Source organism: Mus caroli, unplaced genomic scaffold (assembly GCF_978045245.1).
Source record: "Mus caroli unplaced genomic scaffold, Mus_caroli_1 scaffold_13, whole genome shotgun sequence".
NCBI classification, from domain to species: Eukaryota; Metazoa; Chordata; class Mammalia; order Rodentia; family Muridae; genus Mus; species Mus caroli.
In genome coordinates this window covers 3,716,443-3,742,008 of record NW_028227268.1, presented here as the reverse complement: position 1 = coordinate 3,742,008, position 25,566 = coordinate 3,716,443, and the positions used below count along the sequence as shown (strand labels likewise).

General features: G+C 48.6%; 2 protein-coding genes and 1 pseudogene across 2 annotated transcripts in view; 1 reads left to right on the top strand and 2 right to left on the bottom strand.

The window, feature by feature from the left end:
- Positions 1–7,989, bottom strand: part of Usp36 (ubiquitin specific peptidase 36) — a 31,094-nt gene extending 23,105 nt beyond the window's left edge. Inside the window, exons 1-4 of the mRNA XM_021177341.2 lie at positions 7,788–7,989; positions 5,520–5,676; positions 3,573–3,834; positions 2,674–2,895 (exon numbers count right to left, since the gene is read on the bottom strand). Coding sequence (XP_021033000.1) covers positions 2,674–2,895; positions 3,573–3,825 — 475 coding nt within the window. The 5' untranslated portion in view covers positions 3,826–3,834; positions 5,520–5,676; positions 7,788–7,989. The remainder of the gene's footprint in view (positions 1–2,673; positions 2,896–3,572; positions 3,835–5,519; positions 5,677–7,787) is intronic.
- LOC147001364 (uncharacterized) lies at positions 7,566–8,381 on the top strand (annotated as a pseudogene).
- A 9,391-nt stretch (positions 8,382–17,772) lies between these two features.
- Positions 17,773–25,566, bottom strand: part of Timp2 (TIMP metallopeptidase inhibitor 2) — a 51,165-nt gene continuing 43,371 nt past the window's right edge. Inside the window, exons 4-5 of the mRNA XM_021175582.3 lie at positions 25,173–25,297; positions 17,773–20,593 (exon numbers count right to left, since the gene is read on the bottom strand). Of these exons, the coding sequence (XP_021031241.1) occupies positions 20,396–20,593; positions 25,173–25,297 (323 nt within the window). The 3' untranslated portion in view covers positions 17,773–20,395. The remainder of the gene's footprint in view (positions 20,594–25,172; positions 25,298–25,566) is intronic.

Below are 25,566 nucleotides of genomic sequence, written 5' to 3'. Positions count from 1 at the left end.
TCAGGTCCCTGAACCTGGAGCTGTGGATGGCTGTGAGCCTCTACCCTCGGGATGTCAAAGGAGGGTGTCAGGTCCCTGAACCTGGAGCTGTGGATGGTTATTGCCACCACGGATGCTAGGAACTCTCAGGTCCTCTGCAAGAGCAGGCCATGCTCTAGCCACTGAACCATCTTCATGAGCCTCAGTTCCAGCTAGGGGTGGGCTTTCGGTTGCTTTGTTTTGCTGGACAAAAATGTTTACTTTAAAAAAACCTTATGTACATGTATGTGGGTTTAGTGGCTCACACAGGAACACTGCTTGCTCGCTTTCATTTTCAATTTATTTCATATTCAATTTATTTATTTTACATGTACATAACGAGTACAGCTCCTGAGAGCTGCATTAAAGGCGTGCATGGTATGGCTGTCTAAGCTACAAGAATGTTGTCTCCTTTCCTAGCACCGTCTTACAGAGGTGGTGAGGCTGTCACCCATGCTCCTCTGTACCTCACAGTACATACGTACAAGGTCGTGGTCTAGAACCTTGGTCCAGTCCTGCTGTGTACTATGAGAAGGATGAGCCCCTCACTAACACAAAGTGTAATTAATGTCAATGCCCCTGTTTCCCAGGCTCTTTCATGCCACATGTGTGGTAACTAACTACAGCTAATCACCTGACCATCCACAGGAAAACGAGCAACTTCTGACAGCATGTCCTGTGTCACGTGATACAACAGGAGGCCCTTCAGGGAATTCATTTCATCCTTATGATTCTGTATGCAAGGCAGTACTATTCTGCATAGCAGGGACAGGAGGCAGAAGAAAGTCATAGAGCATTCTAAAATCACAGCTGTTTGGCAGCAGAACTGGGACACGGACAGGCGGGAGGCCCTCTCAGCGGCTGAGCCCATAGCAACTGTGGGAGGCTCTCTCGTTCACAGAAGGCCTGCGCGCTCGCTCAGGATGAACCTGAGTTTCTCCAGATGATTTCTACAGCTGCCCAAGATGCTTGGTAATGAACTCAGACAAGCTCATCAGTAAGGTGGGAATAAAGATTTTTTTCTTACGTTGCCCTCCAGATTGAAAAAAACCCCCACAGCATAAGCGAGTCAGTGTTCTTTCTCTGCTCACTAGAAGAGTTGCTGAGGGTAAAGCATGGGCTAGCTCTGGTTTACAACTGTCTTTTGACAAGATCATCCCAGTGTGTGCTGTTAGCTGTCCCAAAGGGTTTTTACCCACGGCCTGACTTTGTTGTGTGTGGTACACATGGCAATGAAGGTGAAGGCCAGACGTCAACTTCAGCTGTTGATCCTGTTATCCAACCTGTGTTTTGACACAGGCTCTTACGGGCCTGAGCCCCCAGGATATGTGCCTCCCTAGCAATGCATTACAAGTACACTCCTGACTGCACTGCCTCCCAGGCCCTGGCTTACATTCATTATTAGCTAAGATTAGTCACACCTTCTTTTTTTTTTTTTCCCTCTTTATATAGTTTTATTTGGTTACAGTATTTATTTATTTTTTAATTTTTAATATTTTTTATTACGTATTTTCCTCAATTACATTTCCATAGTCACACCTTCTAATTTACTTAGTTTTTGATATTACATTTTATTTAACTCAATTTAAACATTTATTACTTTTTTTTATTTTTTGGGGTATAGGTGTTTTGCCTACATGCATGTCTGTGACTAAGTGTGTACAGTATCTAAAGGGGGTGTCATGCTCTGGAACTGGAGTTAGACAGTTGTGAGCCATCCTGTGGATGCTGGGAATGGAACTCTGGTCCTTTGAAAGAGCAGCCTGTGCTCTTAACCACTGAGGTGTCTTGCCAGCTTCTTATTTTAATTATGTGTATGTGTGTTGTGTGTATGTTTATGTCTGTGGGTGGGTATGTGCCATGGGTACAGATGCCCACAGAGGTCAGGAAAGGATGCCAGGCTCTGAAGCTGGAGCTGTAGGTTGTTGTGAGCCACCTGGTGTGGGTACCGGGAACTGAACTCAGAGCCTCTGGAAGAATAGCACATGCTCTTAGGCAGCTTTGGGGGCTTTTTAAACTTTATCCTAGCTGGACGTTGGTGGCACATGCCTTTAATCCCAGCACTTGGGAGGCAGAGGCAGGCAGATTTCTGAGTTTGAGGCCAGCCTGGTCTACAGAGTGAGCTCCAGGACAGTCTGGACAAAGAAACCCTGTCTCGAAAAACCAAAAAAGAAAAAAAAAACCAGAGTATTTTGTCTTCATGTATATATGTTTATCACATGCATGTCCGGTGGTCAAAGAGGGTGTCAGGTCCCAGAGAAAGGATCTTGTGAGCTGCCACGTAAATGCCAAGAATCAAATCTAGGTCTTCAGCCAGAGCAACAAATGTTGTAAACTGCTACCCCAGGCTCCAGCTACTTCACCCAGTTCTACTCTGGGGCCTGTCTTGGGATATAGATAAAGCATACTGGTCCAGCAAACACGTAAGACAGTTGAACAGACACAGTGTAGAGGTGACCTTTTACCTCTCTAGAGAACATGACCCTACCTGAGTGAGACCCATCAATGGCCTGCCCATACTATAGCAGGCAAAATCCCCCTGAACATCACTCGAACAGAATGCCGGCCCCTCTTGCACAGGGGCTTATCTAGCCAGTGTTAACGAGTTCAGCTGACTCACAGCAAAGCCCAGCCCCCACAGTAAGCCCCACTCACAGCTCCGTGCGTGCTCCTTGGAGAGCAAGTAGTTGGCCAGAGGTGGTGTGTAGGTCAAGCACTGGATGGTGGAGTTGAGGAAGCAGGTGTTTCCCAGGTTGTGCAGCCCTGCGCCAACTCGGAAAACGCGCTCCCACCGGAGGGACAGACGCTCCACAGGGAAGAGCACTTTCTGCGGGGCAGGGACTCCGTCGCCTCCACTTCCAGATACACGCTCGATGCCTGGAAGAGAAAGAGCTGAGGGAGCTCGAGGAGAGCAGGCTATCCCAGGACCTGGTGCCTGCTCAGTGCAGAGCTCAAGACCCCCTGCGGATGAGTCCCGGCGGCAGGCGAGCGCCCTGCACCGCACTGTGTGCCGGGGACCTGTCTGACCTCTGTATTTTCAACTCCACTTTCTTTTCAACCCTAAACAGTTATGTGAGTGTAACGGGAGTGGAAGGCCCATGTGTGAGGCTGGGGTGAGAGGGCAAGTCCTAGAGTTCATTCCCTCCACTCTGAGGCAGAGTCTCCAATCCTATCTGGTGCTTGCCCGGGAGCATCCTGGGGTCCTCCTGTCTGTCTCCTCTTCCCATCTCACTGTAGGTGTTGAGGTTACAGAGGTACTGCAGCAGCACCCAGATCTGATGTTGGGTTCAGGCTGTAGACTCTGGGTGACCAGGCTCACACAACTAATGCTTTCTCCATTAAGCCATTTCCCAGACCCCAGGACCTACTTTCTGACTTCATTAAACATGGGGGGGGGGGGGGTCAGGTACAAGGAACGTCCAAATCCACAGCCATCCTCCCTACTCGCTCTGCATCATGACATCTACTACTGTAGCCCACTGACCCCTGGGAACCCCAAACCACCCCAGCTGCCAACAAGGGCTATACCCTTGGTCAACACAGCCCCCCAGTACCTGGTTTCCTGGCCTGGAGTTCATCTCCGCTCCTGTGGCGACTGGCTCCCTCAGCCCTGGCGTTCAACAGCACATATTTGCTCTTCAAGGCCTCCAGCTGGTAGGAGAAGCTCTTGCTGGCCGGCTCGAACTCAATCCTCTGCAGAAGCACCTTCTTAGCTGAGGCTGCCAGCAGCCTGCCCAGGTCCCCATCCTCGGCAGAGTCCTTGCGGCCAGGCTTGAGAGCCTCCTTCAGCTTATCGACTATCGGCATGGCGCATTCCTGCGGGGGTGGGTGGGAAGGACCCCAGACCTGTGACCAGCTACCTCCTGGAACAAGCACATGACCTCTGCTTGCTCACACAGCAGCCATCAGGACCCCAAGTGCACAGGGGCAGCTAAAGGCACAGCAAGCAACTCTGCGTGTGGTGACTGGAGTGACTTCCAATTCTCACACACTCCGGTTACACAATAAATGTGAAAACCGAATTGGGGGAGGGGCAGTGGAGACAGCTCTGAGCACACATTGCTCTTTCAGAGTGTAGTCACGCAGCTGACAGCCACTCATAGCAGGCTGAAGGGGACCCAACGCCCTCTTCTAGAATTCACGGGCACCTGCACGCACGTATCCATAAACACACACACATGCAGAATTAAAAATTAAACTTAAAAGAAAGAAACCTTAGCTAGGAGTCCACACACCTTTAATCCCAAACTTGGGAGGCAGTTCTAAGTGGGTGTTCGTGATGGGGACACCAGCCTGCCTTACAGTTCCAGGCCAGCCAGGGTTCACTCGTACATGTGTACACACACACACACACACCCACACTCACACACCAGTGTGCAAATGAATCAGCTTGTAAGCCAGATGGCCAAACGTGTCGATACAGGCCTCTCTGTGCTTTTAGAGAGCTCAGGGGCCACACTCACTACTGCAGGGGACCCAATGCCCTCTTCTAGTGTTTCCACAGTGTTTCCATGCTTTATTTAACACAACACGAAGCATCCCAGCTTCTCGAATGGCACGCATGGAGATGACAATATCTTACCTATATTGGTTCAAATAAAATGTAAAAATCAATTTCACCCTTTCATTTTTTTCTCACGTAGCTGCTGTGAACATTGACCTTGCACTTGGCCACTGTTTCTTTGAGGCAGTGAATATAGAGACTGTCTCTCTCAGCTGTGAGCATGGCTACTCAACGCTGCCTTACTCCCTGGCACCTGAGAGGCTGAGGCAGGAGGACTGCCGCAAATTCCAGGCCAGCCTGGGCTACAGAGTATAACCACAACTCAATCAAACATACACAAAAACCACACATAGCACACACAGACCCAGATCTAGATAGACACGCACCCAGACAGTCAGTCTCTCTTTCAACTTGAGTGAAGATGTCGAGAAGAAAAGCTAAGTGGGCGGCAGGGACTTAGGCTTCAAGAGTTGTAGGCCTGTGTGTCCCCGCCCCCTTAAGCTACAGCTTCAGGGACATAGCTGGGAAGGTGGCTATAGCGATTGATCCGTCAGCCAGGATGCCTGCTGCACAGCAGGCCCTAACAGAAGCACAGTTTACCAGGACAAGAGCACAGAAACTGTAACAGAGAGAAGCTGCCTCATCACTTAACAGCCACACCTGCACCCCCATCCTGTCTACTTCCTAACTCTCAACCCATCTGGCTACCGTTAGCTGTTTGAGTCACAGTTAGAAAAATACATTTCCTGAAACTGCTGGCTTACATCAGACAAATGATATCCACAACCCTGACTACCCAAGAATCAGGTACACAGGTAGCTGAGGTTTCTTTACCCCAAAATAAACAAAAACAAAGAAATTAAGCACCAGTCCCCTGACACAAGAATGGCAAAGTCTTCTGTGGTGGGGACTTATCAAGACTTTTACTCACAGAACAGTCATTGCCAGATTCTGGTCCCTGGAAGAAATAAAGAGACAAGGATACCTCCGGGCTTACCTGGGGTGCCCGTGCCTGGCTGCTGCTTCTCTCTGCAGCAGGTAAGGGAACCGGGTTCTCAAGGGAGGGACGGAACTGACCCGGAAGGCGTTCCCCTGGACTTCAGCCTGCTCAGTCACCAACACTGCCAAGTGTAGAGTCCAGAACAGGCCAGCACCTGGAGGGTGAAGAACGAGACTGTCACCCGTGAGTGGCTTCTCCTGCTGTCTCTTTAGTGGCTTTCTTGTGTGAACTGTGACCTTGTACCAGGAAAAAACGGTTATCATCAAGGTTAAAGGTAACAAGGCACAGAGATGCTTTCCTCTAATCCCAACATTCAAGAAGCTGAGACAGGAGGACCAAGCATTCAAGGCCAGCCTGGGCTCTGTAGTGAGACTTTGTCTTTAAAAACAAAAAAATCCCTCTCCATGCTAAATTCACAGTGAGTCCAGAGGACACAGTGCTAACAGATCACTGTAGTTATGACATGAACACACCACCCTCTGTTCTACATCACAACCCTCACACTACATACACACACACACACACACACACAGGGCAACTTCAGTCTGAATAACATGTCCAAAGTTACAAGTTGAGAAGAATAGCTAAAAACCTCAAACTTTTTTTCCCCTTTCATTAACCAGGAAGGTGTTTTTTTTTTTTTTTTTTAAATATGTGAAATCCTAATTTTCTAACTATAATCGTTTTCTTCAATTCCCACCACGGTCAACTTGGCCCCATAAAGGGGCTTTTTTTCCTTTTTTGGTTTTTCGAGACAGGGTTTCTCTGAGTAGTCCTGGCTGTCCTGGAACTCACTTTGTAGACCAGGCTGGCCTCGAACTCAGAAATCTGACTGCTTCTGCCTCCCAAGTGCTGGGATTAAAGGTGTGCGCCACCACGCCCGGCTGGCGCCATAAAGTTAAGAGCATTTTCCATCCATTTAAACACACACAAGATGCAAAGGATGGTACAATCAGCACAATGCCACCATCAAGGGCTTAAGACAACTGCCTGACCAATCTTGGTTCACCTCTTCATTCCCAGGTTGCCTTGCAGAATGCCTCAGAACTCCATCTAACCAACGCCCCCACCCCCAACAGAATGCAGATGGGAGGTGGCCTGGCTTCTGAAAACCCCCACCACACAAACATCATTTTCAAAACCACACATGCCTCCCCACGGGGAGGTGAGAACTTTGTCCTGGCCCAACATGGTTCAGGGATGAGCAAATGGGAACACAAACCCAAAGGCATTTGCCACAAGGGCCTTAGGATCAAGGCAGGCTCCTCAGCCAAGATCATTTTTGAAGCTATAGCAGGAAAGCGTCTATCATTCTACCTGGAAGACACGGCTATGTGATGTAGGAGAAAACTGTTCTTGTAATTCCCAGCAAACCCTCTAACATGCACACGCAGCACGTGTGACTCTCAGGCCCACCGGGATGCTTCCTCGACCCAGGTCTCTCAAGGACTAGGGTACTCTGCGCGCCCAATTTACATATCTAATTCTGAACTCGAGTCTGGCTCCTCCCTTCTGACAGATGTCATTTAGACAAAGCATTTCCTTCAGCTCTTTAAGCTGTTTTCCAAGAAATTCTCAAGTCAGATTCTCAGGGTCACTTACATGCTGGCGAAGACAGAGCTGGGGCCTCCAAGGCATCCCACCGCAGAGCATTCCGAGCCAGGGAACAGTTGAACACATGCTCTTTGGCATCCGCAGGCATCCAAGGTGCCGAGGTATATCCCTCCCTGTCTTAGGATGCTATTCCACAATCTCCATCACCAAGGGTCACGCCACAGACGCAGGCAGGCTCGCGCGCGCACACACAATCACACACCATAAGCAATGGGCATTTTGGTTAGAATGCTATCCTGCTATTACATTTCGGTGTGGATCCGCGTTAAGGATCTGACCCTGCCCTAGTCTATAAGATGGACTACAGCTCTACCTCCACCCTAAGATTTGCAGCTCCGGGAACCTTCAAAGGAAAACCCGCTCTGAGAGAACAACCGAGGATCCCAGCGACCCCACGTTCCAGAAGCTCCCCGGGATGAAGAGAGACTGATGCAATTCCCAGGCTACTCTAGGGTTTACAGGCACCCCTCACATCACCTGTCCCTTCCTCGGAGTCCCTAGCATCCCTTGTTCCTCCAAGTCCCTCGCACCCCAACCTTCTCCAGTGTTGCCCTACGCCCCTTACACGCCCTGTCCTTCCCCGCGATCCGCGTCCCTTGCGTCCGATGTTCTTTCCGCGTTCCCCCGTGCCCTCGCCGGCTACGCACGCACCTGTCAGCCTTCGCTGGAGTCCCCAAAACCCGCGGGCAGAACGCGTACCCTCCTCGTCCCAAGCCCCGCGGAAGCTCCTACGCTCCGCCGCGCCGACCTCGACCTCCTAGGCCTCTCGGGAACCCGCGGAAGGCCCGCGCAGCACCAGCGTCCGATCCGGGCCGGGCCAGCATGCGCACCATCCGGGCCTCCAGAGCCTCACACACGTGTCACCAAGACGTTTAAAGGAGCCGCACTGCAATGTGCTCCCTGGGTCCGCGTGAAGGGCACCGTCGCCTTAAGAGGCGGAGCTAACGCCGACTTGTCTCCCTGGACCCGCCCTTCTCTGCTATTCGCGACGCACCCGTCACCCCTCCGCCTCGCAGGCCTACCAGTCTACGCGATGACGCAAGCGCGTAGAGCTAAAATCTCCGGAAGCGACCCGGAGTCCAGAGACCCTGCTGCGGTCTGGCGTGGTTCCCGCGGTGTACGCGAGTGGCGTCACTTCCGCTTGCGTGCCTGACATTGCCAGTGCGCAGGCCCAGTGTGCTGCGGCGAGGAGCTCAGGGCTCACATTCAGGGCAAGCCACCGAGGCTTTGAAGATTCACCGTTAGTTAGTTCTTACCTGCTGGCGTCCTTTTGAAAAAACAAACAAAACAAAACAAACAAACAAAAAAAACCTAGCAAGCCGGGCATGGAATGAGGCCCTGGGTTCCATCCATCACTGCATGAAGCAGGCGCTGTGGCACAAAAAAGCAGTTTCTGCAACTCTGAGGAGTGGAGGGGGTGGGGGATGATCAGAACTTAAACGTCATCCCTGGGATCCTTGAGATGCTGGCTATAGATAAATCAAGCAAAAGCCACTCCACCGCTTAACTTAAGTGGCCGAGGCTGGAGGATCATTGGAGAATGTCTTCTGGACTGCGTAGAAGAACCTTGTCTTTAAAAAAGGGGGCAGGGTGGGGGTGGGGGCTGATGGGGTAGTGATGTCAAAGACCAAATCCTGTTAGCCTATACCAATGTCCCTTTTAGAGCTAGAAAGATGTCTCAGAGGTTAAGACGGCTTGTCGTTCTTTCCAAGGACTTCCCAGCACCCATGCAGTGGTGGTTCAAAATCTCATAACTCTACACGTGGCAGACACATAAGACGTAAATTAGAAAAAAAAAAGTTCTCTTAGTTTTAAAAAGATTTTTAATTACGTATGTATAGGGGAAGAATATCTGAGTGCAGGTGCCTGTGGAGGCCTTGGTGTCCCATCCTCTCTTAGAACTGGAATTACAGGCAGCTCTAAGTTGTGAGCTCCCAGTGTGAGGGCTGGGAACCAAACTCTGGTACTCTGTAAGAGAAGTAGGGGCTATTAACTATTGAGACATCGTTCCAGTCCCAGAATCCTCCCTCTTTAGACTGACTTCTTTGTTCTCTGACCACTCTTTGTGTCTGGCTGGAGCTGGCTCTATAAACCCACTGTTCTAGGCTGGATACAATGAATTACTGCTTTTGCTGTCCCGAGCCTGATACAGTTCCTGGGGAATTCACTGTTTCACCATGCTTCCTGTGTGGGAGCTGGCACCTGGCATAAGACCTAGGTTTTTATCCAGATGTTGTTCTTTTTGTTGTTGTTGTTTTTGTTTTTTGTTTTTTTCGAGACAGGGTTTCTCTGTATAGCCCTGGCTGTCCTGGAACTCACTCTGTAGACCAGGCTGGCCTCCAACTCATAAATCCACCTGCCTCTGCCTCCCAAGTGCTGGGATTAAAGGCGTGCGCCACCGCGCCCGGCCTCAGATGTTGTTCTAATTAGCCTGTTACTTTGGAAATTTCTCTTACTTGGAGGCTTGATCTGTGGGGGCAAAAATAAATAAATAAATAAAATTCAGAGTCAGTAGCTCAGTTGGCAGGTAATAAATTCAGTCCCCAGGCTGGGTGGTAGTGGTACACACCTTTAATCCCACTCAGGAGGCAGAGGCAGGCAGATCTCTAAATTCAAGGCCAGCCTGGTCTACAGAGTGAGTTCCAGAGAGTCAAGGATACACAGAGAAGCCCTGTCTCAAAAAAAATAAATAAATAAAAATAAATACATGCAATCCCCAGATGCCCCCCACCCCCTGGTGCAGTGGTGTTATAGAAATGTAATGCCTTCTCAGCGAGAAATCACTCTGCACACTTAGAGATCTGTAAAGAACATACTTTTACATGAAACTGGATGTGGCCAATGCCCAAGGAAGAGCCAGACTCAAACAGAAGAAGGTCTTATTAACTTATAGACACGGTAGGGTTGTGCATTGTGCATACTTGACACTTGTAAATCTCTTTTAGTCACAGAACCCAGATTACATATTGAATAATTTAAATAGAGATGGAAAACTTAACTCTGACCATTTGGGCAGATGGTAGATTCATTCAGCACAGTTATTGTAAGGACTCTTTCTTTCTTTCCTTCTTTCTTTCCTTCCTCCCTCTCTCCCTCCCTCCCTGCCTCCCTCCCTCCCTCCCTTCCTTCCTTCCTTCTTTCCTTCCTTCCTTCCTTCCTTCCTTCCTTCCTTCCTTCCTTTTGTTTTAGTCTTCTTGAGACTGGGTTTTCATATGTAGCCTTGGCTGTTCTGGTACTCATTCTGTAGCCCAGGCTGGCCCAGAACTCAGTGATCCACCTGGCTTAGCCTCCCCAGTGCGAGGATTAACGGTGTGCACCACTAGTACTTGGCTAGGATTATTTATTAAGTACATCATTGTTGTCTTTCAAATAGTTGTTACCAGCTTCATCGTGCCCGCCTGGCAGAATTGTGCTTTTCCTAATAACCCAGGGAACTTAATGGTAGACCATGTCTTAGTGGCAGCTGTGACCCTGCACTGCCCCCTTGAGCTTCCTGATAAAAGCATGTTCTTTGTGGGTGGGTCTGATGACAGGTCCATCCAGGTAAACGTTTACATCCTGGCTTAGTTGGTTTTGCTTATTTCTTAGTAAGCCTGGTTACACACTACTTATCTTTGGAGTGTTTTGGAGGCAGCACAGGCTAGATTCTACACAATGCATCCTGAGCGAATCTATCAGTAAATCCTCTATGACATCAATTTGGTTACTTGCAGTTTCTTCTGCATGTGTAGTATACACTTGTAAAGAGGCAGGCAAGACCTCCAGTCACCAAGTTCTCATCTCGTCGTCCTTGAAGAACGGAGTGGGCAGACAGCCAAGGATACAAATGGGAGCCACTTCACTGTCAATCAGGATTAAAATAAATTAAAACAGATGGCCCACCTGCCACCACCAACAGTAATCGAGTATTGGGGGAGGGGCAAGGACAGTTGCTTAAGGATCCCTTGCCTGGGACTGGAGAGATGGCTCTGGCAGAAGACCTGGGTTCAATTCCAAGCCCCATTACATGGCAGCTAAGAACTGTAACTCCATTTCCAGGGCATCCTTCTGGTCTCTGCAACATCAGCCGTGCATACAGGTACACAGACATACATGCAGGCAAAGTACCCATACACATGAAATAAAAACAAAGACAGAAAAGTTCCTCACCAAGTTCACCAATATATTAGTAGAACTGCCAAACGCATTGCTCAGGTGCCAAACAGAACCCCATATTTAAGCAGCGGGTGGCGGTAGCAGATACATTCAGGTCGAGGCAGGAGAATCAGGAGCTCAAGGTCACCCTCAGCTACATAGCGAATCCAACACCAGCCTGGTCTACATGAGACCAAATTCATGTTAACGTTTATAGCTCACCCTTGACTGCATGGCCCCCCTGACTGAAACTGCTCCCTGCCTCCGTTGCTGACTGAGAAGCTGAGAGAGCCTCTCAGCTGCCTCCTGCTTTGCAAGTTGACCTCAGCCTCAAGACACTAAATTCTGGACTCCTCACAGCAAATCCAAACTCTCCATCTCTGCCCCAAACAGACACCCCTGCTCTAGGATCAAGCTGGTCTTTGGCAAGGGATTCCCCTTCCCCCTGCCTCTCAACCCTTGACTCAGGCACTGCCCACTTGTAGAAGTCTCCCTGGATTCCTTACTTCCCTGTCATTTGTTTGGAATATCCTGTGGACATCTTGTCTGTCCCTACCATGACTTGCAAGAACCAGAGGCCATCGTGTCTCTGGAAATAGCATGTTTCAGGAACACTGTAGATAAATGTTTTGGAAGAGACAAAATTCAAAGCAAGATATTTTTGGATGAGACAACTGAACAATCTTTGAATCATAAAAGAGAGCCCAGGAGAGATGCTGTAAAGGAAGAAACAAGCTTCACTGTTGCTTTTCTCACTGTGTGGTCCTGGCTGTCCTCAAACTTGCTCTGCAGATCAGGCTGGCCTCGAACTCACAGAGATTTGCCTGCAGGGATTAAAGATGTGAGCCACACTCCCCAGAGGGACACATTTGTTTTAAATCTATACTCTAAATTTATAGAATTAGATTTAACTTGGGAAAAAAGATGTATTGATAGAGTAGTAATGTTGCCCAAAAGTTACTTGGTCTGCTCCCTGCCTTGAAAGTCAGTGCAAAGTGGACCCACTCCCTCCCTCCAAATCATGGCCCTTGCATGTTGGAAGATGTCTCCAAACACCACGACAGGAACTGGGGCAATGGCTCCATGGGTAAAGTCCCTATTGGGTCAGCATGAGAACCTGAGTGTAGATTCTCAAACACCCATATAAAAGCTAGATTCTGTGGAACATGTCTGTAACGCCAGCACTGGGGGGGGGGGGCGGGGGGATAAGATCCCAGGTGTTCCTAATGTCAGCCAGTCTAACTGAAATGCAAGCCCCAGGTTCAGAGAGACCCCTGGCTTCAAAATATAAGATAGAGAAACAACTGAGAAAGACACCCTGATGTCAACCTCTGGCCTTCACAGGTGAGTGCATGTGTGCACGCACACACACACACACACACACACACACACAAACACCACACACTCACATACCACACCACTCCACACCACACCAAAATAAATGAAAAAAATGCAAAATCTAACACCCCCTATGGCAGCTTGAATAAGAATGCCCTCCATGAGCCCACATACTTGAAAGCCACATCGCCAGCTTTGGTGGAACTCTTTGGGAAGGATTTGGAGGTGTGGCTTTGTGTTGGAGACCTCAGAAGTCCATGCCATACCCAGTTAGAGCTCTCTCTACCTCCTGATTGTGGACCAGATATAAGCTCTCAGCTACTGCCTGAGCACCATGCCTACTTGCCTTGCCATACACGGCAATGGACGCTAAACCCCCCCCCCCCCCCGAACCGTGAGATCCCAAATTAAATGCTTTCTTTTATAAGTTGCCTTGATTGTGATCTCTCTTCATGGCAATAGAAAAGTAACTAAGCCGGGCGTGGTGGCGCACGCCTTTAATCCCAGCACTCGGGAGGCAGAGGCAGAGGTAGGTGGATTTCTGAGTTCGATGCCAGCCTGGTCTACAGAGTGAGTTCCAGGACAGCCAGGGCTACACAGAGAAACCCTGTCTCGAAAAACCAAAAGAGAGAGAGAGAGAGAGAGAGAGAGAGAGAGAGAGAGAGAGAGAGAGAGAGAGAGAGAGATAACTAAGACCCTCCCTCCATCCTAAACACTGCTGGTGTCTCTGCATGTGAGACAGCTATGCCAAATTGCATTAACTCTGCCAGCTTAGCTGTAGGCTCCCTGCAGCCCCAGCAAGCTAAGGGGTCACCTTGTCCCTGAGTTGCCATAGCAACTGACTTTTCCCATATGCAGAATCATCCATGTGACCTTCCACTGCCTTGAAGTTGCCATTCACGGGCAATGGTACCAACCAGGCACAACGTGCTCTCTGCTTCGGGTCGGAACTCACCTTGCCTGAGCCTGTGCTCCATCCTGGAGTGCCACCGGAGCCCCACCCCATTCAGATGGACTTTACAGCCCCCAGCCTTTTCCCTGTAGCACCCACACATCATACAGTGTGGCATGCACTGAAAGCCTGGACCCTGGCTACTGACTTAGAACATCCTCACTTTATATGAACAGTCCTTAGAGTCCCAGATCCTTAGGGACAACAGTGGCACTTGCCATCTTCCCTACCCGTGCAGATAGGACCAGGGCCCCAGGTCCTTAGAGACAGCAGCTGGGCAGACAGGAACAGGTTCAGGGTGGTCATTGCCTATTAATACTGTTGTTCCATTTAAGGCAAATAAAAGCCTATACGGCTAGGTTCAATCACTGGGGGTGGGGGTGGGGATAGAGACTGTTTCTTATGCTACTGTTATGGATTGGGGGGGATAGAGACTGTTTCTTATGCTACTGTTACGGATTGGGGGGATAGAGACTGTTTCTTATGCTACTGTTACGGATTGGGATCTGAAGTGGATACCTCACCTAGGCATTTGTCAACCTTGTAACAACCACCACCACCACCACCACCACCACCACCACCACCACCAAGATGCAGTAAAACAACTTTCCTGAATGGTAGTGTTTCTCAGCAAGGCAGGCAGAGGCCAGGAGGGCACCCCTGAGGACCTCAGCAAGCTCCAAGGTTGCTGTGGGACTCTTCTCTACAGCCAGGACAAAGATGTCTGTGTTTTCCATTTTGTTTTGTGCTATCAATGTGTATTTATTTAGTGCCCTCCCACCATACTGGGTGGGGATCCGAGCTTCAGTCATTCGGCGGTCCCTTTCTCTTTGAGATACATCAGTCCACCCCGAGGGCTTAAGGGGATTCCTGTTGTCAACTCATTAGACAGGTACCACCTGGGCTCCTAGGTCCTTACATTTTGTCCCTTTGGACTACCCCGGGCCCCTGGCCAGCTTGTTCCCAGGCTGGTAGGGTCCTTTTCCAGAATGTGGCTGGGTGGGATCCACTCTCTCCGTATGTTGTCCCCAGGGATTGCTGCTGCCCAGATCTCCACATGCACGCTCCTTATCAGACATCTGTAATACATGCCACACATCCCCAGTCTTCACGGCCACGTGCTCCCTGCACTCGATTCTCTGCAGTTCATGCTCACACATACCTCATGCCCACTCACACACTCACAACATTTTGTCTCTCAGCAACCCTTCCCATCACAGATGCCCACTTCTCACGGGGCAATGACCGTGCCCTCCACCACTGAGTTCTGCCCCCAACCTTTTTATTTCACTCTCTTTTTTTTTCTTTTTAAACTTTTTATTTGTCCTCTGTGAGTTTTACATCATACACTCCAGTCCCACTCATCTCCCCACACCCTCATATCTACCCTTTGCCCCTGCAAACTTTCCTCAAAATAACACACACACACACACACACACAAACACACACACAGCATAGAAAACATTTCATTGTGGAAGCTGTAGTGTGTCACAGTGTGTCCCACAGTGTATCCCTCTGTCCACATACCTTCACTTGCAAATATTCACTGCAATGAGTCACTGGTCTGGTTTGAGATCTCTGGCTTCTGGGACACCATCGATATTGGATCCTCACGAGGTCTCCTCTGGTTGTCCTGTTGTTGCCCAGTGTCAAGGAGATTCTGTAGCTTTGCATCAGCAGGATTGGCTTTTCCATGCTTCCCAACCATTTGCAGATGATAAAGATTTGGGGGTGGGCCAGTTCGGAGCCGGGGACCTGGGCCTGGGTGGTAGCTGAGCTGGTCAGTGTGCCGGCTCTCCCTCACCTGCAGCACCAGGGCAAGGTCTCCAGCACTGCTCTGGCTAGGCCACCCAAAGCCACCATCGGAAGGAGGCAGGGCCAGCTCTCCTGCTCATCCATACCCACGCCTCCAGAGACAGCTCCACTGTGCTGCCAGTCAAGATGTGGGGCCCACCCTCTCAGGTGCTGCAGCCTGGGAGGGACTAGGCCAGTGCTCCTGCTCTTAAACCCCTCATAACCTCAGGGCTGGCTCACCTGTGCCTTAGCTAACAGGGCCAGCTAGGCAAGGTTCAGGGCCTGCTATAGCCAGTGAGGGAGCAGGACTAGCTCTCCTGCTCTAATGCCTTCGAGGACAGCTGCCCCAACTACCACAAGTGGCAAGGGGAGGGCACTAACCCCCACACCCATGCCACCTCACAGCAGACACGACCAGTTCTCCGATGCTTCCACCCTCAGCAGGTTCAACTGCACCCCCACCACAAGAGTCAGCTCCGCTGTGCTGTCCAGGAGAGGTGAAGGGCCTGCTCTCCCTGTACCTCTGCAGCTGGTGAGGGAGGGGTAGCTCTTGCACTCACAACCTGTGGGCAGTTCTCCCAACTGCCTAAGGTGGTATGGAGCATGGAGTGGCAGAGGGGCATCATCTCTACACACATGCCACCCCACGACAGACGAGTGTGTGGGGTGTGTCAGATCTCATATTCATGCCTTTAGGGCTAGTTCACCCACACCCTGCCACCAGGGCCAGATCCACGGTGCTACCTGGCTGAGAGGCTCAAGGCCCAATTTCTTGCTCTCCTTAGTGTTGTTGCCCGTGAGAGGTGGAGACAGCTCTCTAGAGCACCAGAGCCCATGAGGGCGGGGCAAGTCCCAGGACATAGTCCCTGGACATCCGTATGGTACCCAGAGGCTGCCCTGACCAGGGACAACACATATTCTATAGCGCTAATATGAGCCAGGGACATGGATACAGACCCCTGCCATTGCATAGCCACGGACCCAGACATGGCCCTCAGGGGAAGCTCAGGCTGAGACATCGACATGACCCCAGGTGACAGGGCTGGCCACTTACAACAAGCTACTCCTCTCTAGCCTCCAGTTGCATCTCTCCTCATACTGCTCTGGCTGCTTTCTCTCTAGCTACTGCATACACCTCATTTCTTTGAGGTAAGGCCTCCTCTGAATCTGGACCTAGAGTATTTTGCTGGGCTTGCAGCTAGCAAGCCACAGAGAGCATTCCTGTCTCTTCCCTGTGCAGTCCTGGAGTTACAGGGCTGCACACAAGACCCCATCAATTGCCAGGCAGTGGTGGCACATGCCTTTAATCCCAGCACTTGGGAGGCAGAGGCAGGTGGATTTCTGATTTCAAGGCCAGCCTGGTCTACAAAGTGAGTTCCAGGACAGCCTGGGCTACACAGAGAAACCCTGTCTCAAAAAACAAAACAAAACAAAACCCAAAAACAAAAAACCGTCAATTGCACGAGTGTTGGGATTTGAACTCATGTCCTTATGGTTATGCAGTAGGCCCGTTCACTTGACTCTGGGTTTTGTTTGTTTTCTGGTTCTGAGACAGGATTTCACTGTGTAGTCTTGGCTCGCCTGGCACTCATTACACAAGCCAGGCTGGTCTCAAACTCAGAAATTCACCTGCCCCTGAGTGCTGGAATTAAACCACCATCACCCAGTGGGTTTCTTTCTGAAGATAACTTCGAGGTGAGCTTGTAACTAAAGTTAGAAAGTAGGAAATACTTGCTGTAAACACTGGACAGTACATTTCCTGGGAGTGTATTTCCCGCCAGGGTTTTGCAGGGGTAGGGGGCTGTACTTAAGAGCTCATTGCTGGGGCATTACGAATATCCCACTGCATCTGTACAGGTATTGGCTCTGAGCAGACATATTCCCTCCTAGAGCTAGGAGGAGGCTCAGAAGCTTCAGTCACAAGATTTGCAAGACCCCTCCTTCCTCTGGTTATATAAGAAGTAAGCAATAGCTGGGGAGAGGAGAATCTAATGATCCTGCCTTCAAATCAAGCAGGGATTTTTAAGGATGTAGTATTGGCTAGAGTAGGACAACCTTTCTAGTGATGCAACTGCCTCTGAGTGACCCACAACCCTGTAAATAACCCCAATAAGCTCATTGGCTCATCAAGGGAGACTACTGGGTCACAGAGCCTTGTGTAGCCCAGGCTAGGACTATGTAGCTGAGGATGGCTCTGAATTCCCAATCCTCATGCCTCTGGAATGCCAGGATTATAGTCATGTACCACTATGCTCAATGTATTCAGTACTAGAGATCCAGTCCAGGGCTCCATGCCTGCGAAGCAAGAAGCACTCTGCCAACTGAGGCACACCTTCTGCTTCTGACTCTTCTTCCCTCTAGCCAGTACAGACTTGGCCCCCATCCCTCAGCCCTTCAGAAACAGCCAAGGAGGCAACCTTCTCTTTGATAATATGGTTTATTGTCCATTGACAGAGCAAACTCATAAAAATAAAAGTCGAGAGTGATACAGGGCATCAGGCGCGCTCGGCTTGCTGACTTCCAACAACTCTCACGTATCGCCAGCGTGGGGTGTTGGGGGGGGGGTACATCTCAGACTTCATATTCTAGCACGCACATGGGGTTCCACCCCCCCTCCCCGCAACCAAGAGTTCAAACAGAAACAAAATCAACAAAGCTTTAAATTATGCAGCAAGCCCACGGATATGTCTTAATTACGCATCAGGCAGCGATTTGGAAATTGCTACCATGTAAACGTCATCTGAAATATTGCGAGTTGCTGGCATGACGGGAGTAAGCGAGGAAGCCCAGGGCTTAGAATATAACAGAAGTAAAACAACACCTTAAACTATATATTGCAATTGGTTTGCTGGGAAGGCATTTGAGTGGCTGTTGCTCAGCTGCCATCTGGCACTTTGTCCCAAAGGTTCGTTTGCTCGCTCGGTTTCCTCTCATCAGCCTGGTGTGGCTAGAAACCCCAGCATGAGTGGAAAACAGAAAGGCCGTCTTTCAGAACTGGTATACTCAGAGGTTCTCTCCTTCATAATAATTTGAACCAGACACAAAAGACGGGAGGCTGGAAAAGCAGATAGTCAAAGAACTCAAAGGAAGATGAGAAAGGGTCCCTCTGTCCCAGGCCAGCTACCATACCAGGCATTCCACTCTGGGTTCGATGCTTCCTCGATGCTTCAACATTTTTGTTTTTTTAAAAGTGCAAAGTCTAATGCTACGAAAGGCATCAACACGGCACAAGAACGCTCACGGCGAACATCAGAAACAAACCAGAACATGTCAAGAAGTCAGCAGAAATGGGCACTGTTACATATGATACCACCGCACAGGAAGCAAACAGGCAGGGCGGGATAGACTGCAGGGTCTCGTTGGCTGGTCCAGGCCAGCATCCAAGGAAGAACATCACTGCACAACATGAAAATGCCCTGGGAAGGGGCAGGCTGACTCCTGTGTGTCCTCCCAGTCTGTCTTAAAAGGGCTGGCCAGGTCCTGGTGTGGGGGCTTGGGTAGGGAGAGTCTGAGGGGGAGTCCTTAACCGTTTCTTTGGGGTTTCTGATGTTTAGGACAGGGTTGGAGCAAAGAGTTTTTGGAAGCATTTTACAAAAGGAACATTCACAGGCTACCAGACTTCAGAGTCTGTGTTTATGTGTGAGCATATGCGTGCATGTATGGTTAATATACATTTGTGTCCTTGGGACAGCTTATTTTTTAAGACGCAGGCAGAAAGAAGAGTGACTGTCTATATTGTTAGTGATATAGTTCTGCCTGTCTTAACCCCCATCCTACTGGCATCAGAAAAAAAATTGCTTTAAGGAGCAAGTAGATACACCAGTTCCCTATAAGGGCCTTAAACAACATTAAGAGACAGAAGCAGAGCTGCATACACATGTCTCTCAGCCATGCATGAGAATTCACCTTTAGGAAAATGAGATGGATCTGAAAACAAGCCACAGCATCCTCAGGGGGCTTGGTATGAAGAACTGCCCACCGCAAAGTCTCCCCTGCTGCGTGCTTAGTTACTGACACTTACAGAAATCAACAGGGTCATAATAACCACTGATCTAGCAGGGAGAGTTCACTAGACTTTTCCTAGGTGCCTAGGACTGGCCTTTTATATCATCAATTTGTGCAAAAGAGGGAGTGCTGGTAGCACCCCCAACAGCAGCAGGGCCCGATGCGACAGAGAGCCAAACCGAGCTGTGCTGCTCAGCCTGGATGTTTGAAGCTTGCTTGGAAAGGGGTGAAGAATGGCTTGGGAAGCTTGAGAGTGGCAACAAGGACAGTCAAGCACCCCTCACCACAGATCCCTGCCCCCAGCATGGGACCTCACAGATCCTCACTGAGGGTAGAGACAGGGGAGAGGACTGCAGTAATGACTTTGCTGAAGCCAGAAACACGGCTCAGGGAGGGCTTCCATTCGCTGAAGTCTGTGGATTCATGGGGCTGACTGGGACTCCTAGAAAAATGAACCACTGGTTGGAGGGCAATTCTTAGACCCGAGGGAGACCAGGGTCCTGAAAGTCCATACCAGATGCAGGAGGGATGGGAAGCATTTGCAAGGGCCAGAGAGAGGGGTGGCCACTGCAGAAAACGAGGGACATGTCACTCTCAGGATGAAAAGGACCTGGTAGGCCGGCTACACAGTCTTACAACAACCTTCAAGAGTTTATGCAAAATGCACATTCCCAGGCTCTGCCCTAACAGTGCTAGAGTACCCTTACTGATGCCTGTCTGCTGCACGTGACAGTGCCAGAGAGACCTGGTAACAAGTCTGTGCTCCACTCCTGCCTGTAGCAAGGATCAAAGACTGAGACACACAGTGCTCAGGCTGGCAGAGGGAAGGGGTATGGCAGGGAACCTGGCCCGCCTGTCCCTCCAGACCCACTACCATGTCTAGGGAAAATAGGGGAGGGGGCAGAATCACACTAGCGTGAACCCACTTGGATGATTGATGTTTTATTCATGCTGTTTCCAGGAAGGGATGTCAAAGCTGGACCAGTCTAAACCCTCAGAGGCTTTTCAATTGGCCACAGGGGCTCTGTCAGCCTTCTTACGGGTCCTCGATGTCAAGAAACTCTTGCTTGGGGGGTGCCGCCCCGCGGTACCACGCGCAAGAACCATCACTTCTCTTGATGCAGGCGAAGAACTTGGCCTGGTGCCCATTGATGCTCTTCTCTGTGACCCAGTCCATCCAGAGGCACTCATCCGGGGAGGAGATGTAGCAAGGGATCATGGGACAGCGAGTGATCTGAGAGGACACAGGCAGGAAGGTTTAGTTTGGACCAAGGAACAAGTGGGGCCAAGGACACTTGGGGTACCTTCAGAATACAACCTACGAAAGGTGATCAAGGACAGTAGTCCTGCTGAGCCTTATGTCCCTGTACAATGGCTGAGCACAGGTCTAAGTAAAACTGTAGCCTCCCTCAGCCCTGAAGTAGGCTGATCCAGACTTTGACCTTGCTGCCACTGTGAAGGAAATTACCTAAGGTGGAGCCTTCCAACCTAGATGGCTCTTTTGCTCTGCCACCCACCACTGCTCTCTCCAAGACACAGCTACCTGCTGAGAAGCACCTGATACATTCCGGAGGAACATCCTATTCTGCACATCACCTACAGGCTGGCTCCAGACACCAAGAATGGACCTGCGGGGGATGGGCCTTCCCCTTTTATAAGTAGACTCTCATAGTAAACTGGAGGGCCTTGAACAGAATCATATCTTGGCTCCATTAACCTCTAAGTCTCTTTCAGCCCCAGCCTGCCTCCCTGGTGTACCTGGTCCTTGTAAGCCACAGGCCAGTATACAACAGATTGACACCCGGGCCAGGGACCATGGGAACGGTGGGAAAACACTGAGGGAATCGCTGCTGTCTTGTATGGAGCTCCAAGGGAAGGAAAAAAATCAGATTGTATTGAGCACGGTGAGCAACAGGTATTTATGCTAGCGCTGGCTTTAAAATTCATTTTTTAAAAAAGTGTTGCTGGAGGTGCGGAAGGATACGGGCTAAGTTTGGAACAGTGCTAACCTGGCGCTTTTTCCACTTAGGATTTGACAGTGAAATATGTGTGGGACTAGAAACTGTGAATCAAGTGGTTGTCCGCAGCTTTTAAAAGCTGTTTCAGGCGAGAGGAATAAGGTTTAAAATAATGAAACAGGCAGTTGTCCGCAGTCGAGAACTGCATCAGGCTAGAGGAATACGGCTCAAAATGAAGGAGTAAAATATATAGAGGAAAATGGATTTTGAAACTCTCCCAGAGACAGAGAGAATTCGGGGGACACCCTGCTTTATTCTCTCTGGCTCTACAGCAGAAGTTCTCTGCCCTCTTTGTGTTGTCTAATGTCTGGTGCACCGGTCCGTTTACATGTCAATTCATGTGTGTTTTGTTTCGTTGTCTGAATGACTGAATGTTCTGTGTTTCATGTTTGAAAATAAAGAATGGTAAAACTTTACCTGCTGGTTTAGCAAGAGAGTGGCCACATGCTTTAGCCAGGAGGGCTCCTGCTGGAGAAACTGTTTTTTTGAGAAAAGGAGTCTGCAGCCTCTTGGTTTTGGGGCAAAAAAGCTGATAGATGGTTTTTTGCCTGGAGGGTTCTCTGCAATTGTGATTAATGTGTTTAGCAAATGACAAAGTGCTTTTTATTTTATAATTATAGCTAGAAAAATTAAAATTCTCTGATTGGTCTAAGTGTAGCCGCTTCATTTGGCTTTTTACTGGTCTTAGAGGTGCAACATGCTCTGTGTGTCTTCATCGTAGAGTATTAGCTTATAAGTTATTGGGTCTGATCAAAAAGGTGTAACACTTGTTACTAGAAAGTTAGCTTTAAATTGGTAACTCAGGTTTGGACTCTTTCAAACATGTGGCATAAAGCGGGCCAAAAAACGGGGCCTCCTAAGACACTTCTAGCTGAGATAATATTTAATGTGATTCTTATCCTAGAAAGTACATTTGAAGATAAGATTTAAAGCAATGTCTCTTTAATGAAGCATTAAAGCTTGCACTGTCATGCATTCATAGGTATAAACTGGCAGCCAAATCTTGCAATGTGGTAGTGAAGTTTTAATGCTGCTTCTATGGTGATAAATTGTTTTGAAATTGGGTTTTGCTTTCCCAAAGTTGTAGTTATGGTCTAATATTGTAAAAGAAACTTAGTAATTGTAAAATTTGTCCTCATGGCAAGAGGAACTAAGCTCAGAGCAGCTTCTGCACAGTTTGTCTGACTTTCTTTTGTCTTGCAAACGGTGCCTAGGGAAGCTCTGGAAACTTGCCTCCAGGGGAAATTTCTTTTAGCTGAAAGAACACTGTTACAGATCTACCCAGATGTTATTCTAATAAAGTTTAAATTCGAAGTTTATAAAAAGGGTCAATCAGGCTGTAGAATTTATCAGGACATTGCGATTTGACTTGCCTACTTCATGTAAAGTTATTATAGATTTAAGAGTTGGTTTTTTCCTTTACATTCTGATAATTGTAAAGAGTTTTGCTTCTAGTGAACTGATAGTCACTGGAAAATATTGCTGTAGGTGTGGCTAACACAGCTTTACATTATATAAGAAAAAAATTTTATCATTTCTGCTTCTATACAAGAAGCTAAGAGTTTGAATTTTTCAGTATATATTGTCCCCTAAGTGAAAAGTATTTTATTAGCTAATGCATCTCAAGGGCAAGGCTGAGGTGGCGTTTACCTCAAAGCGAAGTTTCAGCATCCTATTAAGCCGCTGTGGTGCTAACAAAGAATTATAAGATAAATTCATATAGTTTGGGATAACTATAACAAAAATTGTGTCTTAAAAATCTGACTAAGTGTCTGTTCCTTGTTCCAAACAGCAATCAAATTGGTTATTACAGAATATTAATAATTGATCTATTACATACCATCATTTTAAATAAATTGACAATATCCCAAAGATAAGTTAAAAAATTGTTTTTATGCATGCTTTTGTATCTTCTATAAATTCATGCATGCATGCATTCCAGTTACTGTGTTTAAAAACAGCTCTTCTATGGGAAAAAAGTACATGTGAATTGAATTACATGCTTATTCTTTTGAGTTTCCTCCTGCTTCAGCACAGATAATTAAATTGTGTGCTGTAGATGGTGTTTTAAAATGTTGAATAGGGGGCTGGTGAGATGGCTCAGTGGGTAAGAGCACCCGACTGCTCTTCCGAAGGTCCGGAGTTCAAATCCCAGCAATCACATGGTGGCTCACAACCGTCCGTAACAAGATCTGACTCCCTCTTCTGGAGTGTCTGAAGACAGCTACAGTGTACTTACATATAATAAATAAATAAATCTTAAAAAAAAGTTGAATAATCAAGCTTTAATTTGTATATTAATATTCAATATTATATCTCAGAGCTCACAATTGCTGAAGATTGTTCGTCCCTCAGATGCTCTTAATTCTCAAATTTGCAATTGCTTATGCATATACAACTCATAAGAAAAAATGCTGTCCTTTTAAGATTAGAACCAAGTAATGCTCTTACTTTGTTCTAAAGCACCTGCTTGGGTCAATGGGTCACACTAGCTTTTTAACAAAAAATTATGGAGCTTCAAGTGTCCACCTCTAGCCACACAGAGATGAAGAAAGAAGCTTCGTTTTTGCTTATTTGTTCTTGAGACACAGTCTTTTGTATCCCAGGCTGGCCTACAAGTTTCTATGTAACAAATGATAATCAAAGATTACCTGCTCTCACCTCCCAAATGTTGAGGTTAAGAAATGTGCCACCACAGCTGGTTTATGTGGTGCTAGGAGACAACCCAGGGCTTCATGTGTGCTAGAAAGCACTCTCTCAATGGAGCTACTTCCCGAAGACAGGATTTCACTCTGTAGCCCAGTCTGACAAGGAACTCACTCTTCAGTTCAGGTTGATTACAAAGTCAGCAATCCTTCTGTCTCAGCCTCCTAAATGTGGTGTATAATCATGGCCAACAAGTGTTTGCGTTTGAGGTGCCAGGCACAGTGGAGCCATGCTTGGCCTGTATTCGGCTAGCCACCTGGGCTTGGAATCATGCCTTCAATAACCAAGTGATGGGAAACACCAGCCAGAAGGAGAGGAAGCACCAGAAAGTGTCAGCTGGCACAGGCCCATAGGACACGACCCTGTGGGCAACTCCCAGGCTCACTCCTGGTAACAGGAGGGATGCTGGCTCTCCAGTGATGCATCCTGCACTGGTGAGGGACAAAGCATCTGGGCCATGGACACACTGGTTCCCTGCAGTTGGCATGACTCCCAAATCTGGGAATAAATCCCGCCCACTCTGGTCACATCTAAGCACATGTGCATCTACAGTGCTGCTTAGTCCCACCTCTGAGCAGATTCTGAGATGACAGACAAATACCCCCAGAATACCACATTTACAGAGACTCATGCATGGAGGTCTAGGATGTGGGGAACATACCTGTGTTCTTGGTCACACAATGTTTATGCCTGCACATGGTAGGAAACCATTTCCAGGACTATATTCTCCTCACAAAAATCTCCTTTCCTTAGAGCTTTCCTTCCTAGGAGCTGCCAGTCATGTGGATTAATTTATATGCTTTGTCCCACCCCACAACCCCTTATCCTGAATATATTTCTTGAAAGGGACAAAATTCAAGGTTCTTCAGGGACCTGGGACTACAGGCTTTGTCTCTAGATAGACTGTCTCACTTCCTTACTGTCGCAGAGTTCAGTCCAAAACCAGGACTCACTATCATGAGGGGCTGAGAAGCCAAGGACTCACCCCCATTTCACTTGGAGATCTTGTGATGGACAAGACCAGAGAGGGGTGAGGACTCAGGGAGGGGTAAGGATGCAGGGAGGGGCAACGATGCAGATCTTGCTCACCTTGCACTCACAGCCCATCTGGTACCTATGGTTCAGGCTCTTCTTCTGGGTGATGCTAAGCGTGTCCCAGGGCACAATGAAGTCACATAGGGTAATGTGCATCTTGCCATCTCCTTCTGCTTTTCCTGTCGGGAGAGTCACCAGGTCGATGTGAGCAACAAGTCTCCCCCTTCTGTCTTCCTCCTGCACCTGGGTACAGCCCTGGGTGTTGAGAGTCGGCTCTAATAATACCATGGTCAGACTACTCTGAGAGTATTTGTTGTTGTTGTTTGGTTGTTTGGTTTTTCCAGACAGGGTTTTTCTATATAGTCCTGGCTGTCCTGGAACTCACTGGCTGGACTTGAACTCTCAGAGATTTGCCTCTCTCTGTCTCCTGAGTGCTGGAATTAAAGGC